Source organism: Sipha flava, unplaced genomic scaffold (assembly GCF_003268045.1).
Source record: "Sipha flava isolate LNK unplaced genomic scaffold, YSA_version1 76_pilon_pilon, whole genome shotgun sequence".
In the NCBI taxonomy this organism is placed as follows: Eukaryota; Metazoa; Arthropoda; class Insecta; order Hemiptera; family Aphididae; genus Sipha; species Sipha flava.
This window is the reverse complement of record NW_020273616.1, coordinates 2,909,842-2,921,761: the sequence shown is the minus strand read 5'-3', so window position 1 is coordinate 2,921,761 and position 11,920 is coordinate 2,909,842. Positions and strand designations below refer to the sequence as shown.

At 36.8% G+C, this 11,920-nt stretch overlaps 1 protein-coding gene across 4 annotated transcripts in view; it reads left to right on the top strand.

Annotated features, from left to right (window-relative positions):
* The first annotated feature begins 3,309 nt into the window (after positions 1 to 3,309).
* The window catches only part of LOC112692657 (calcium-activated potassium channel slowpoke), a 62,748-nt gene continuing 54,137 nt past the window's right edge, over positions 3,310 to 11,920 (top strand). For 3 of the 4 annotated variants that reach the window (XM_025567393.1, XM_025567392.1, XM_025567390.1), the window contains exon 1: positions 3,311 to 4,573. In XM_025567393.1, the coding sequence (XP_025423178.1) occupies positions 4,229 to 4,573 (345 nt within the window). In that variant the 5' untranslated portion in view covers positions 3,311 to 4,228. Of the gene's footprint in view, positions 4,574 to 11,920 lie in introns of all 4 variants that reach the window. The other variant, XM_025567391.1, reaches the window with a different exon arrangement.

Here is an 11,920-nt window from a genome sequence, read left to right as displayed (position 1 = left end):
GCGTTATCTCCAGACCGTGACATAATTATTGACGCAAATGCCCAGGATGTGGTCACCACATCATTCCGATAAACTATTTTATTTCAATTTCCCAGAAAAACGTTTATGTGAACCCTTTCACTTGTCCACGTTTGTGATTTCGATATTTTAATTCCTTATTGTAATCTCTAGTGTAATAACCACGTGAACACAATAATCTAACTTATCCATAGTTGTGGTTTTTGATGTACATGGGAACCTCCTTGTGATGTTGTGATGTGTTTTACCGTGTGACTACGCGGGACGCGACACAATGGTGTTGTGAATTTATCAGGTAAAAAGAGATCGGGGCGCAATGGTGTTGTGAATTTATCAGGTAAAAAGAGATCGGGGCGCAATCGTGTTGCACCGTTCCATATTAACCGGTGTCCACATCAAGTAGAACTCAATGTATATATAAATTATTAGTTTTTTCAATTATTCCGTAAGGATATTGTAGATTTGCTTGTAGTTTAATCGAGTTCCAGAAGATTTATTTTTACTCAAAAAATAAAAATATTTTCCATATTAACTGAGAAAACAACTCGTGACTGTTAGTGTTGCTTTAAGTTCCTGGACGTATGTCTCAAATTTTTGTTTATTTTTTTATTATTTCCTTTAGGTTAGTGGTTAGTGTTGAAAAAATGATTATTAGAAAGCTAGCTAATCTTTTTCCGGGACATTTAATAATCAAACAATCATTTCCAGCTTCATGCTCACATGTAACAGAAACTATTATTTATTGTTAAGTTTATAGTTTTTATTAATAATTATTAAAATTTTGAGAGGAATTAAATATTTTAGTAAGTATTCATACCAAAAAAAGTATCACAAAATGCTCTTGAAATTTATAATATTAAAACAGCCGAATATGGTATTAAAATAATTCTAAACGAAGATACTTTCCATCAACGAATATACATGGAAATCAGTGTATTTGAAAGATAATAGCATCTCATACGATAAATTTATACGGATTTTTTTTTTTTCGATGACTGTTTAGATACTATTCATAGTTTTGTTGTAGTTCTTTCGGTCAATCTTTCTCACTGCTAAATGCCAACCGGGACGGTACAACTGAAAATTTGTTGTTCGTCCGTCACTCGTATTGTTAAATCTTGAAATTCGATATAGGTACACGCTACCGTAATAAATGTACCGAGGTCGTTTACCGATGCACGTTGTGTGTTGCCAGTGAATTTTCTATTTTCTTCTTCTCGTAACACGAAACCGAAAACGCATTTATCGTAGTGGAAACCCCGCGCACACGATATCGTACCTAACGCTGTACGTTCGATCGAATCGAAACTCCGCTCCGCCGACAACGATATCACACAATAGCCGCGCCGTATCCGAGCGTCGAAATCACATCGCGAACGCGGATCGACCCCGGTGCGCAGGGTCGTCGTTAACAATCTCGTGAAATCGTCTCGTTTTTTCGTTCGCGTATTTATAATGTTACGATACCGTAGCCCGCAGCACGAACCATCGTCCAGTGACGATGACGCAAACTGTACACGTACACCCGTCGAACGTAGTGACATATTTTAGGGGGGAAGGGGGTGATTGCTCCCCCCTATGAATCGGTATTTAAGTAATCGATTATATGTGAGATAAACATTTTACATTTTTTTAATGTGGATCATTTTATAATGAAATCATATTATACGTGGCTGTGAATACTGAATTGGGCTTTTTGTCGGGTTCAAACTTAATGAAAAATTAAACACAATTGTAACTTTATAAATACAGACAGGTGTTAAAAAAGAATTACGCAAAAGTTGATTCTAAGTGGATCCGGTATTAGATTAAAAAAAAAAAAACCACAAATATTAAAGATTCACTGACTTAAATACTATTAAAAATTTTACTTGTAAATTTTGAGTTCGAATTAAAGAAAACATTTGAATCGCCCCTCCTCCCATTAGAAGTAAGTATAAATACGCTCCTGGTCGTACGTATATGTGTATGAAAATAGCATGTTGTTAACGCGTTCAGATAAGCGTGTGGACGGGACGAGTTTTATCACACGTTTTTTTTTGTATTTTTCGTTATACTAGCTTAGGATAATATTGCAGTCACATTGCAAGTAAAAAGTAATAATAGGAATGAAAAAGAAACGGGAAGAACGTAAAAAATGTATCCACACACACAAAAGATAGCGTGCATAGGACCGGACGATCATTTCGGCGTGGCATAATAAACGCGCGCGTGAACTTTGAGAGTGAAAATCCAATTGTCCCTGCCACCACCGTGCACACCACTGGTATTATGGGAGCAGAGCACCACGAGCATCGCACCACCTCCGACCTGCACATCTACTCCGGCAGTGGCGGTGGTGGTGAACGCGAGAGCGCACACCACAGGCCGCACCGCCATCGTTTCCAACCTCCCTTGCCCATCCACTAACCGCCTCTTTTCTTCCGTCCCCGTAACCGCCCCCCGAGGCACTGCACGCGTAGCCACACGCGTCCAGTCTATATCGAACCATACGCGGAAAATCCGAACAACGCATAGCGGCGAGGGCGGAACTGGAACGCCACTCCGCCGCCGTCGTTGGAGCGCCTCTTCGTGACCCCGAAACGTTTTGCCCGGGCACCGGCGGCGAAGACGGCTACTACAATACGACGCGCGGTACCGCGTAGCGTAGACCCACCCTCTCACCCGCCTACCACCCCGAGAACGGTTCACCTGGATACGCAACACCGTATCGCATCGCAGAAATATTACACGCACAAACCTACGCGTATAGAGGTGCGCTACCATTACGTTGCATGGACAATTGACGGTTGCCCGTATACACCACACACGTCTGTCGGTCGACAGAAATGCGGTTCGTCGACCGCGCAGACCCTTGCGCGCGTGGAAAACGAACTTGTACCGTTTTCGTAGTGAACGATTAAAAGAGTTCGATATGAACAAAAAAAAACCGAAACAAACACGCGGGCGTGCAGTAAACGCGGCTGCCGGTCGGCGTTAGTGCCGTACAGCCGACGACGCACCACCACCGCGCCGGTCCGGTATTAGAGGTCAGTATTGATCCCGGCGGCGCGCGGCCCGTGTGACTGCACGTACGAAAAGCGACCCGCGCGCGCCGCACCGTTGTCGGTTTTCTCGTACGGAGCGCGTGCGCCGCGGCTTCGACGTGCGCGTGTGAGTGCCGTCGGGCCTGCGCGCGTGCATTTATGTGCGGTGACAGGACGACGGCCGGGGGTGATGACACGGGTGGGTGGTCGGCGACGGCGGACGGGGGTGGCCGGAGGCTTACGCCGTACATGCAAGTTCCGGGGACAAGCGGCCGATCCGCGGCAGTCGCTCGTTATCCACCGACGGTGTTCGTGCGCCAGCGTGAAGTGTGCGCAGTGTGTGTGTGTGTGTGCGTGTGAGCGTGAGCAGTGAGCAGTGAGCAGTGAGCAGTGAGCAGTGTCTGTCCGCTCGCTCACCGCCTCCACCGCCGCCGCCAGAGCCGAAGACGACGACCACGACCACGGCGGTTATACGGCGACGACATTGCATCGTCGACGAACGAAATAATAAGGACTTTTTGCAACACACATCATCACTACTAGTACTACTACTACCACTACTACTATTATTTTTTTCTTATTGTTACACGCGGAATAACGCACATACGACTCGTAAACACACACAAAATACATTATTATCAATACATTTCGTAGAACAATATCGAAGTAACGGCTTTACTTTCAAAAAATTCGTCAGACTACTCGCGCAAGTTCTGCACTCGTCGGATTTGTACGTATGTTGATATCGTTGATAATCGCGCACCGGTAACGATCGTCCGACACCGGAGCGACAACAACCGTCACCGCCGACGATTCGTCCGTTTTTTCTCTATTTTCTGTGTTCAATACCGCCGCGGGCCGCAACGATCGTTCGCCATCGCAGTAACGCTTGCCACGCACGGCCCGCGTCCCGTCGCGCGGCCGGCCACCGCTTCCCGCGTCCCTTACCGTCCACGTGATCCGGCCACAGCAGCAGCAGCAGCAGTAGCAGCAGCAGCAGCAGCAGCAGCAGCAGCGGAACCATCGACCGGCCATGGCCGCGGTTAGGTAACACCGCGCCCGCGGGCCGAATACCACGACGTGGTGCACGCGGCGACAGGACGTCGGCGACCAGCGCCGCCGCCGCCGGCCACCACCGCGGTGGTCTTTGATGTTTTCGGATCGGACGGCCCCGGCCAGGTACAATGCTTCCGGAAAGGCAATGCTGCGCGCAGCTGTGCCCGGTGCAGGCGACCACGATGCCGCCGAAGACCGAGTGTCTGCAGGACCGCAAATGGTGGTGCTTCCTGCTGTCCAGCGTGTTCACGTTTCTCGCCGGGCTGCTGATCGTGCTCCTATGGCGGTTCTTCGCGTTCCTATTCACGCGAAAACAACCCGCCGAGCTCGCGGCGCCCGGTTGCCCGAACACTGAGCCCAAGAAGGAGACGAAGCGCCAAGGCAAACAGGAATTCGAGGGAACGTTCATGACAGAGGCCAAAGACTGGGCGGGCGAACTGATATCCGGACAAACCACTACCGGGCGGATATTGGTAAGAGCAGTTTTTTTACTTTCATCGTCTACTTCCCTACGACTATAACATGTACCCCCATGTAACATTTCTCACGGCGAATACCCTATTTTAATAAATTTGGACTACGTTATTTTTATTTTTATTTTCGGGACCTTTTAAAACTTATTCGACTGCTAACTCGTTTCACGGTCAATGTATCGTCAAGAAAACGATAAACCGATCCTGGGTATAATGGTTCACGTATTGGGGACGCGGGTAATGCTTTTTGTTATGATTCCTTTCGAGTCCGCGACTATGTTTGGATATGGTTGATGTGTTATAACCGTGATTATGGATGGTCACGCGATATACGCAACGAGTGTGGATATCGTCTGCGGGTAATAATTTTGTTACGTATTATTCGCACTACAGTCGGCGGAGTAAAAGTGTTGTTTGAGAATCGTATTCAACGGAGGAAACCACGTGCCGAGAAAACTTTTAAACGTGCATCGCGTGCAGAAAGTTAAATATACGTGTCCCGGTCGTCACTGTCTTCGTATTATTAGCATATTACAATCATGCGATCATCAATCATGCGTATGATATCAACCATATTGTTACGATTACGCAGTTTTTCCCCAAAGTATATTTACCGGTGACGACAATATTGCATAAACAACGTATAATAATTATAATATTATATTGTCTTATCGCATAATTACAGTTTGAAATTGCAGTGGATAATATAGTTGTGATTGCGGTGTTTACTTCAATCTTAAAATTATAAATATGATCTTAATAATTTTCTGTCGACACCGATAGATGAGAATAACTTGTACGCGCAATGTAATGGTTTTTTTTTTCATATTTATAAACGTTTACGGTGTGTTCCCTCCGATTTTGCTCCCGCTAACCAAACATACAAACGTTGTTTTAGGATAAATTACATTTGTTTAACGTTTTACATAATCGTCTTCACTACCGCCGTTCGACAAAACGATGACAAAACGTGGTGTCCAATTACACGTAATAATAACGATAAAACAGCATTTCGTTTGTAACAGTATTGTAATAATATTTATTATAATATTATACACACATTTTAAGGTATATATGTATTGTGCCATGGTTCTAACGTCAACACGGTAAAGTAAAACGGTCGCGTTCCATAGGGGGTGATAATATTTTATTAGGAAAACATGGTAACCGCGGTCTGTACAACACACTGTACTGCGTGATAAAGTAAGTAAGGTCACACGATAACCACGTCGTCCGTCAAAGAAGCAATGCGTAAAATATTAAAATACGATTAATATTATATTACCTTTGGGTCAGTACCCCGCAACAATACTAATTTGGGATCGTTCGTAAATAAAATTAATAACTCCTCCCACGTTGGATGACGCTGCAAGGAAACCATACCTTTAATCAATTGTAACCAAATTATTTTTAATTTCGGTTATAAACGCCGTAAAAGAAATGTTGAGATACGATAATGTGTACAAAACAAAATCCATAAACTATTGGTCAATCTCCATCAATAATTATAATAATAAAACTATATTATTTTCTTTATTTTCACATACATTTCAATTTGTATAATTGAGCTCGTGTGTTCAACACAAACAACACACCCATCGCCTTGTGTACAAAGGAAACATAATACGTAATACGTTTAGTGTTTATTATGTTTTATAATTTTTTTAACGTGACAACACTACTCTTCTATAGTAAAACGTTGCGTGTAAATATCCGAAATAACGTTTTCACTGATTCCATATTATTTTATCGAGATTTGTTCGGTTTTTCTTTTTTTCTAAATTTGTAGTTACATAAAAGTTTTGATATCGAGAATAAACGCAAAAGTTACGTTATAATTGTACTTGAACAAATACAACAGCTGCTAAAGATTAAATATAGTGTTTATGTTTTTAAAATACCGAAACTTTTAATTGTATTTTACATTAGAGTACCTTTACACAATAAGCACTGATATACCAACTTCTTGAACTATTAGGTTTTGTATACATATCCTGTAGGGTGTGTCAAAACCCCATTAGATTTTGTGATTTAAATAGAAATTAAAGTTTTCATATAACATATAAATACAGAAAGGAGTTTGCAATGATATTATCTCTTTATTAAATTCGATCAAATTAAATATTTTAAGAAACATAAAATTTTTATTTTTTTATTAATTAGTAATTGACTAATTGTAAAGTTTTTAGAAATAAACTGAATGAATATGTACAAGAACCAATCAGTGGATATGACTGTGTAGGTAATCCAATATTATATCTTCCAGTAATACTTATTTCACCATATTGTGTGTTCTAAACTTTATGAAGTACTTTTGAACGTAGTTGTATTAATGTTTTTCTTAACAATTACTGTACAATAAAGTTTATTACAGAGAATTTTTCTTATTCGCAAAAGAGTTCAATAAAAAGAATACGTATATTCGACACAAAAAAAAAAAAAAAATTCGATTTTAATATGTAATTTCTGAACAGAGCTAACACGGCTATCGATTAACTTTTTTTTTTTTTAATTAAACACGTTCAAAGTAAATAGTTTCACACTGAAACATATCGGTTATTTAACAAATAACGAAAATGATATTTTATTTAAACAAAATCGTTCAATGAATGAATTGATTGATTGAACTACTATTACCACGAATATATTTAAATATTCATCGCTTCTAAAGATTGTACATCTATCATTATTTAATTCTAACCGAAGCTGTTACTTCTTAGCGAATTCGTGTGTAATCATTGTGACTACTATATGAAAGACATATGTTTCGCGTTCTTACCCAAACTAAATTTTAGTCGAGTACCCACGTACTTTATGTCTAGAAATAAATCAAGATCTATTATTACACGGCACTCTATTATCGTGTAACAACAGACGCATTTGCACAATAGTCGTGGCTATTCAGTGAGATGATTTACTACGGAATATGGCTGTATTATTAATTTTGATTTCAATCTATATACGAACATAGTTTGTAATTAATATAATATAATAATAATATTTTCGTCTATAGATTACGAACCTTTCGGCAGTTATTTAATACTGTAATCGATTGTCATGGAACACAAAAACTAATAAGGACATTTTCCACGTTTATGCGAGTTACCAGTACAAATAAAAACGTTAAAAGCTTACGAAATAAAATGATAATTTTTTTTTAAGAAAATTATCTCATGGTTGGTGCTGGATTAAAGCAATAATTATAAAATTCTCGGCTCATATCCAAAATTCAAGGTGCTTAGACATTTTTCATACTGGTACTGTGGTTTTATTTTTAGATTTGTCTCTTTTAATTTTGGCTGTGTATATATATATATATATAATGTTGTACCTACGTTATAAGATATTATTGAATTTCATTTAATGTTAATAGTTTTTAGTGCAGTTATATAACATGCATAATATTATATTTATAAGTATTGGGTTAATAATTATTTTATTATTTCATCATAGATACATAAACTTAAGTGGATATAAATTATAAAATGATGAATACGCAAAAAAAAAATCTTGTGTTTAGCAGTAAAAGAAAAATAATAAATGTTATAAGATCGTTGAGCCTAATAGAATTTTAATTGATAGTGAAAATAACTAACTTATCATAACTTCATAATATCATAGGACTGTATTGTAGCAATGAAAAGATAAAATACTTGCAGCTTTCTAATTTTTATACATATATTTTCGAAAAATGATTAATCTTCATTAATAAATTACTTTTAATGATATTTTAAGAATATTGTTTAAAAATTACTAATTACTGAGCACAAGAAAAAATGAGATTAATATTATAACCAATATTTTATACAACAAAATCGTTATAAGAATTTTGATTTGAATAACTCCAAATTAATTTAAATTAAGACAGGTCTACGATTAAAAACAAAATTAAAAAATTATAATTTTTGAAAAAGAAATCTCGTTAATGCGCTTTTATAATTTTTCATATTTTATTCAACTTGATTTGAAACGTTTCGATAGTTTTTAATGCTTATGATAATTACCTAACAATAATGTGAGCTTACCTATTATTTCATAATTTAGCATAGTACTCGATAATATTATCTACTAGTAATTATGTCTCTCGAATCGGCTAATATGTGATAGGAGCTTTTATTAGATTCGACACCGTTTCACAGCAATAAAATATTGATACCGAATATCCACTAACACTTGATTAATTTTCACGGGGATTATGAACAAATTGTTTTATGAATGATTGATTGATTTAATTATTTATTTTTATTGTCTGTATACCAAAATAAAGACATACAACTGTAACTTGGCAACTGTAAATTATTTATCGTGCGTAGATGGATACAAATGTATTTGTTATTATTTTACCATCATGCAATTAATAATGGCCATGAATTCAAAATCATATACATAAACCATGATATCACATTAAATATTAGCATGAAAAAAAAACTATTGTTACATAGACATAGATATATTAATTCAAATAAAATTATACTTAATTGGATGGAAAAACATGAAGTATACCTATGTACAAAACGTGTGCCATTACTAGGTCGAATTTGTTTTAAAAACTGTTTTGAGAAATCGCGTAATTGAGTTTCAAATTAAATATTTATTTTTATCGTTATTTTTTTTTTTTATATAGATATAGGTGCAGATGAACAAACTAATTTCAACTACGATTAACTATCTTTACTAAAATATACTTTATTTATACATTATAATCAGGTATATCAGAGTATAACGATAAATTTTTAAATTTGAATGTTTTTTGTACAATACTTCAACTTCAACTCCAAATGATTGTGTTTACTTGGACAGCTCGTATTTTATAACATTTTATGGGTAAAATATAATGTACTGCGTTTCCGTCAAATTCGAGTCCTGGAGTTCTTTTTGTTTTGTGGGAGTAACAAAAATCCATCGATGAAAAAACACAGAAAGAATTTTCATCACATACTCGAGAAAAACGTGAAGCAATTTGGTGGTTACTGTAGGTTTCTGGATGAATGAGACCATAACGTGGAATTCTCGAAAACAAATCTTAAAACAATTATTCGTCTAAATGGTTGATTCTTGTTTGGCAACCGTTGTAACTACAAATTTTATGTACAATTCAGTATTTTAGTATGTTAGTATTTTAGTATTATATTTCAGTATGTTCGAGTACCGCAAAAAATATATAACAACTGCGGTGACAAATGGTTGTATTTTTTATTAATTTCATTGTGAAATTATATGGAATGTTCATAATCTATTTTATCAACAAGATGATCCTTTGAAGAATGGATTTTATTAGGTTTATTTTGAAAATATGAGTTTGAAGCACCATTTTTTAGTTTTATCAGGAATTTGATTTTGATCGTGAAAGGTTTTAATAAAATGTGAATGGGTATACTCACGATTAAAATTTAGAACGGCAATCGTTAATTTTTTTGTAAATTATATTGTTATTATTATACTATAAGTTTCCAAGATTTTATTGTGTTTATCATTTTATTCTACCTTGTATATATTATAGAACTAATATTCTTTCTGTTTCTCTATCTGTTAAAAAAAATATATATATATTTTATAATAGCTTTGGTGATGTGAGGTAAAGTAATAAATCTTTATAATTGTTGCATAGGTTCGAATATTTACTTGTTCGAGAGCGGTGAAGCCTAACCTGTGACTTGAATTTTTTGAAGTAGTCTGGATTCAATTTTTAGATAAGAAAAAATTAAATAAAAATAAGAAACACAAATTATACCAAAAAGATGATTTTACCCTGTTAATAGTACGTTCAGTATAATAACACAGTGTATTTCCTTTTATATAATTTAATTTTGTTTTGGTAGATTCGTTTAAAAATTCACAGGCTACTAAAGAAATAGACAGTGTGGACATAAATGTGTACCTATATGAACAGGTATTTTGAGAGTTGCATAATATTAGAATGACATAAATAATTACTTTGTTCCTAGTTTTGAATGGTAACTTAAATGCAGAAAATAATTCATATTTAAAAAAAAAAAAAATTAATTAAATTAAAAAAAGGAAATGTGCGAGAAAATAATAACCGTTACGCGTCTTATGATCCGATAAAAGTATTGTTATTGTTTGACGTACGGTAGAAATAAATGAAAAAATACAAATCGAATGCTGGGGGTGTATTGAGAGAGGAGTATTACGTCTTAGAAAAGTCACGTGTATACACACACGTAAAAGCTGTCATGTTTAAGTACCGCATTTGGTTCAACATAATATATATAATCCGCACACGTATATACGAGTACACATACACCCGGCCACGCGCGCACTCGAATGTAGGTTACACTCCGTCGCAGGGGCGGTAACGGGAAGTGGTTGGGCGCGGGTAGGGGATGGATGGGGTTGGTGGTTTCGGTAGGGGGAACCAACCCTGCTTGCACGAATCGATCGATCGGTTTTTTAGCCACCGCTGCCGTCGCGCACTCGTCGCGTATTTTTCCCCGGTTTTCAAATCGTCGCACGCTCCTGCGTACACCTGCGCGCGTCGTCACATGCAGTAAAACATATAAGTATTGTTATACTATAAACCCGATATGTGTATAAAATCATGTTTATCTTGCATGTGTGCTTGCGTGCGGGTAAAAATGTAGAAATTCCGTCGGGTACCCGGCCGTGTGGGTGATTAAACTGTATAAAAATAAATTAAATAATAATAATAATAAAAATAAAATAAATAAAAAAGGAGAAATACAAGGAAGGATTAACGATGGCGGTGGTGGTGATCGTTTTATTACCGTGTAGAATGTGAGCACTATGTGATGTGTTGTATATAAATGTTTTATTTTATTTTTTTCCTTTTTCGTTATTCTCTGAACGACGTGAACATTGGTTTTTCGTCTACTGCTGCCGCTATCGATTAAACGTCTTTTTGAGTGATTTTTATTTTTTCATGTTTTATTTTTATTATTTCATGAAGGAATCACCGGCCGATTCTATACAGTGAAATCTGTTTTTGTAAAAATAAACCAACACGTGTACACAAAATCGTTGTACACGTACCTATTGGGTCTAATTTTTTATGTTCATGTGTCCGTTAGCCATAATGTACCGTTTTAGCCATCTTTGTCGTCCATTGTCGACTACATATTATTACTATTATAATATTATATTCACGCGAAGCTTCAATTGTGAACAAGCGGCTATAAAAAGAGTATTGGCAAGGTGATAAAAAACTCTAGTGCCCGCTGAACACATAAACCGTTATAATGTGCACGAAACGCAAAAACAACACATAAACCAAAGACACGGAATGTCCATTATTGTATTAAAGTATATTTATATTTACAATAATAAAGCGTGTGCAAACATACTGCTATATCCAATGGTGTGTGATGG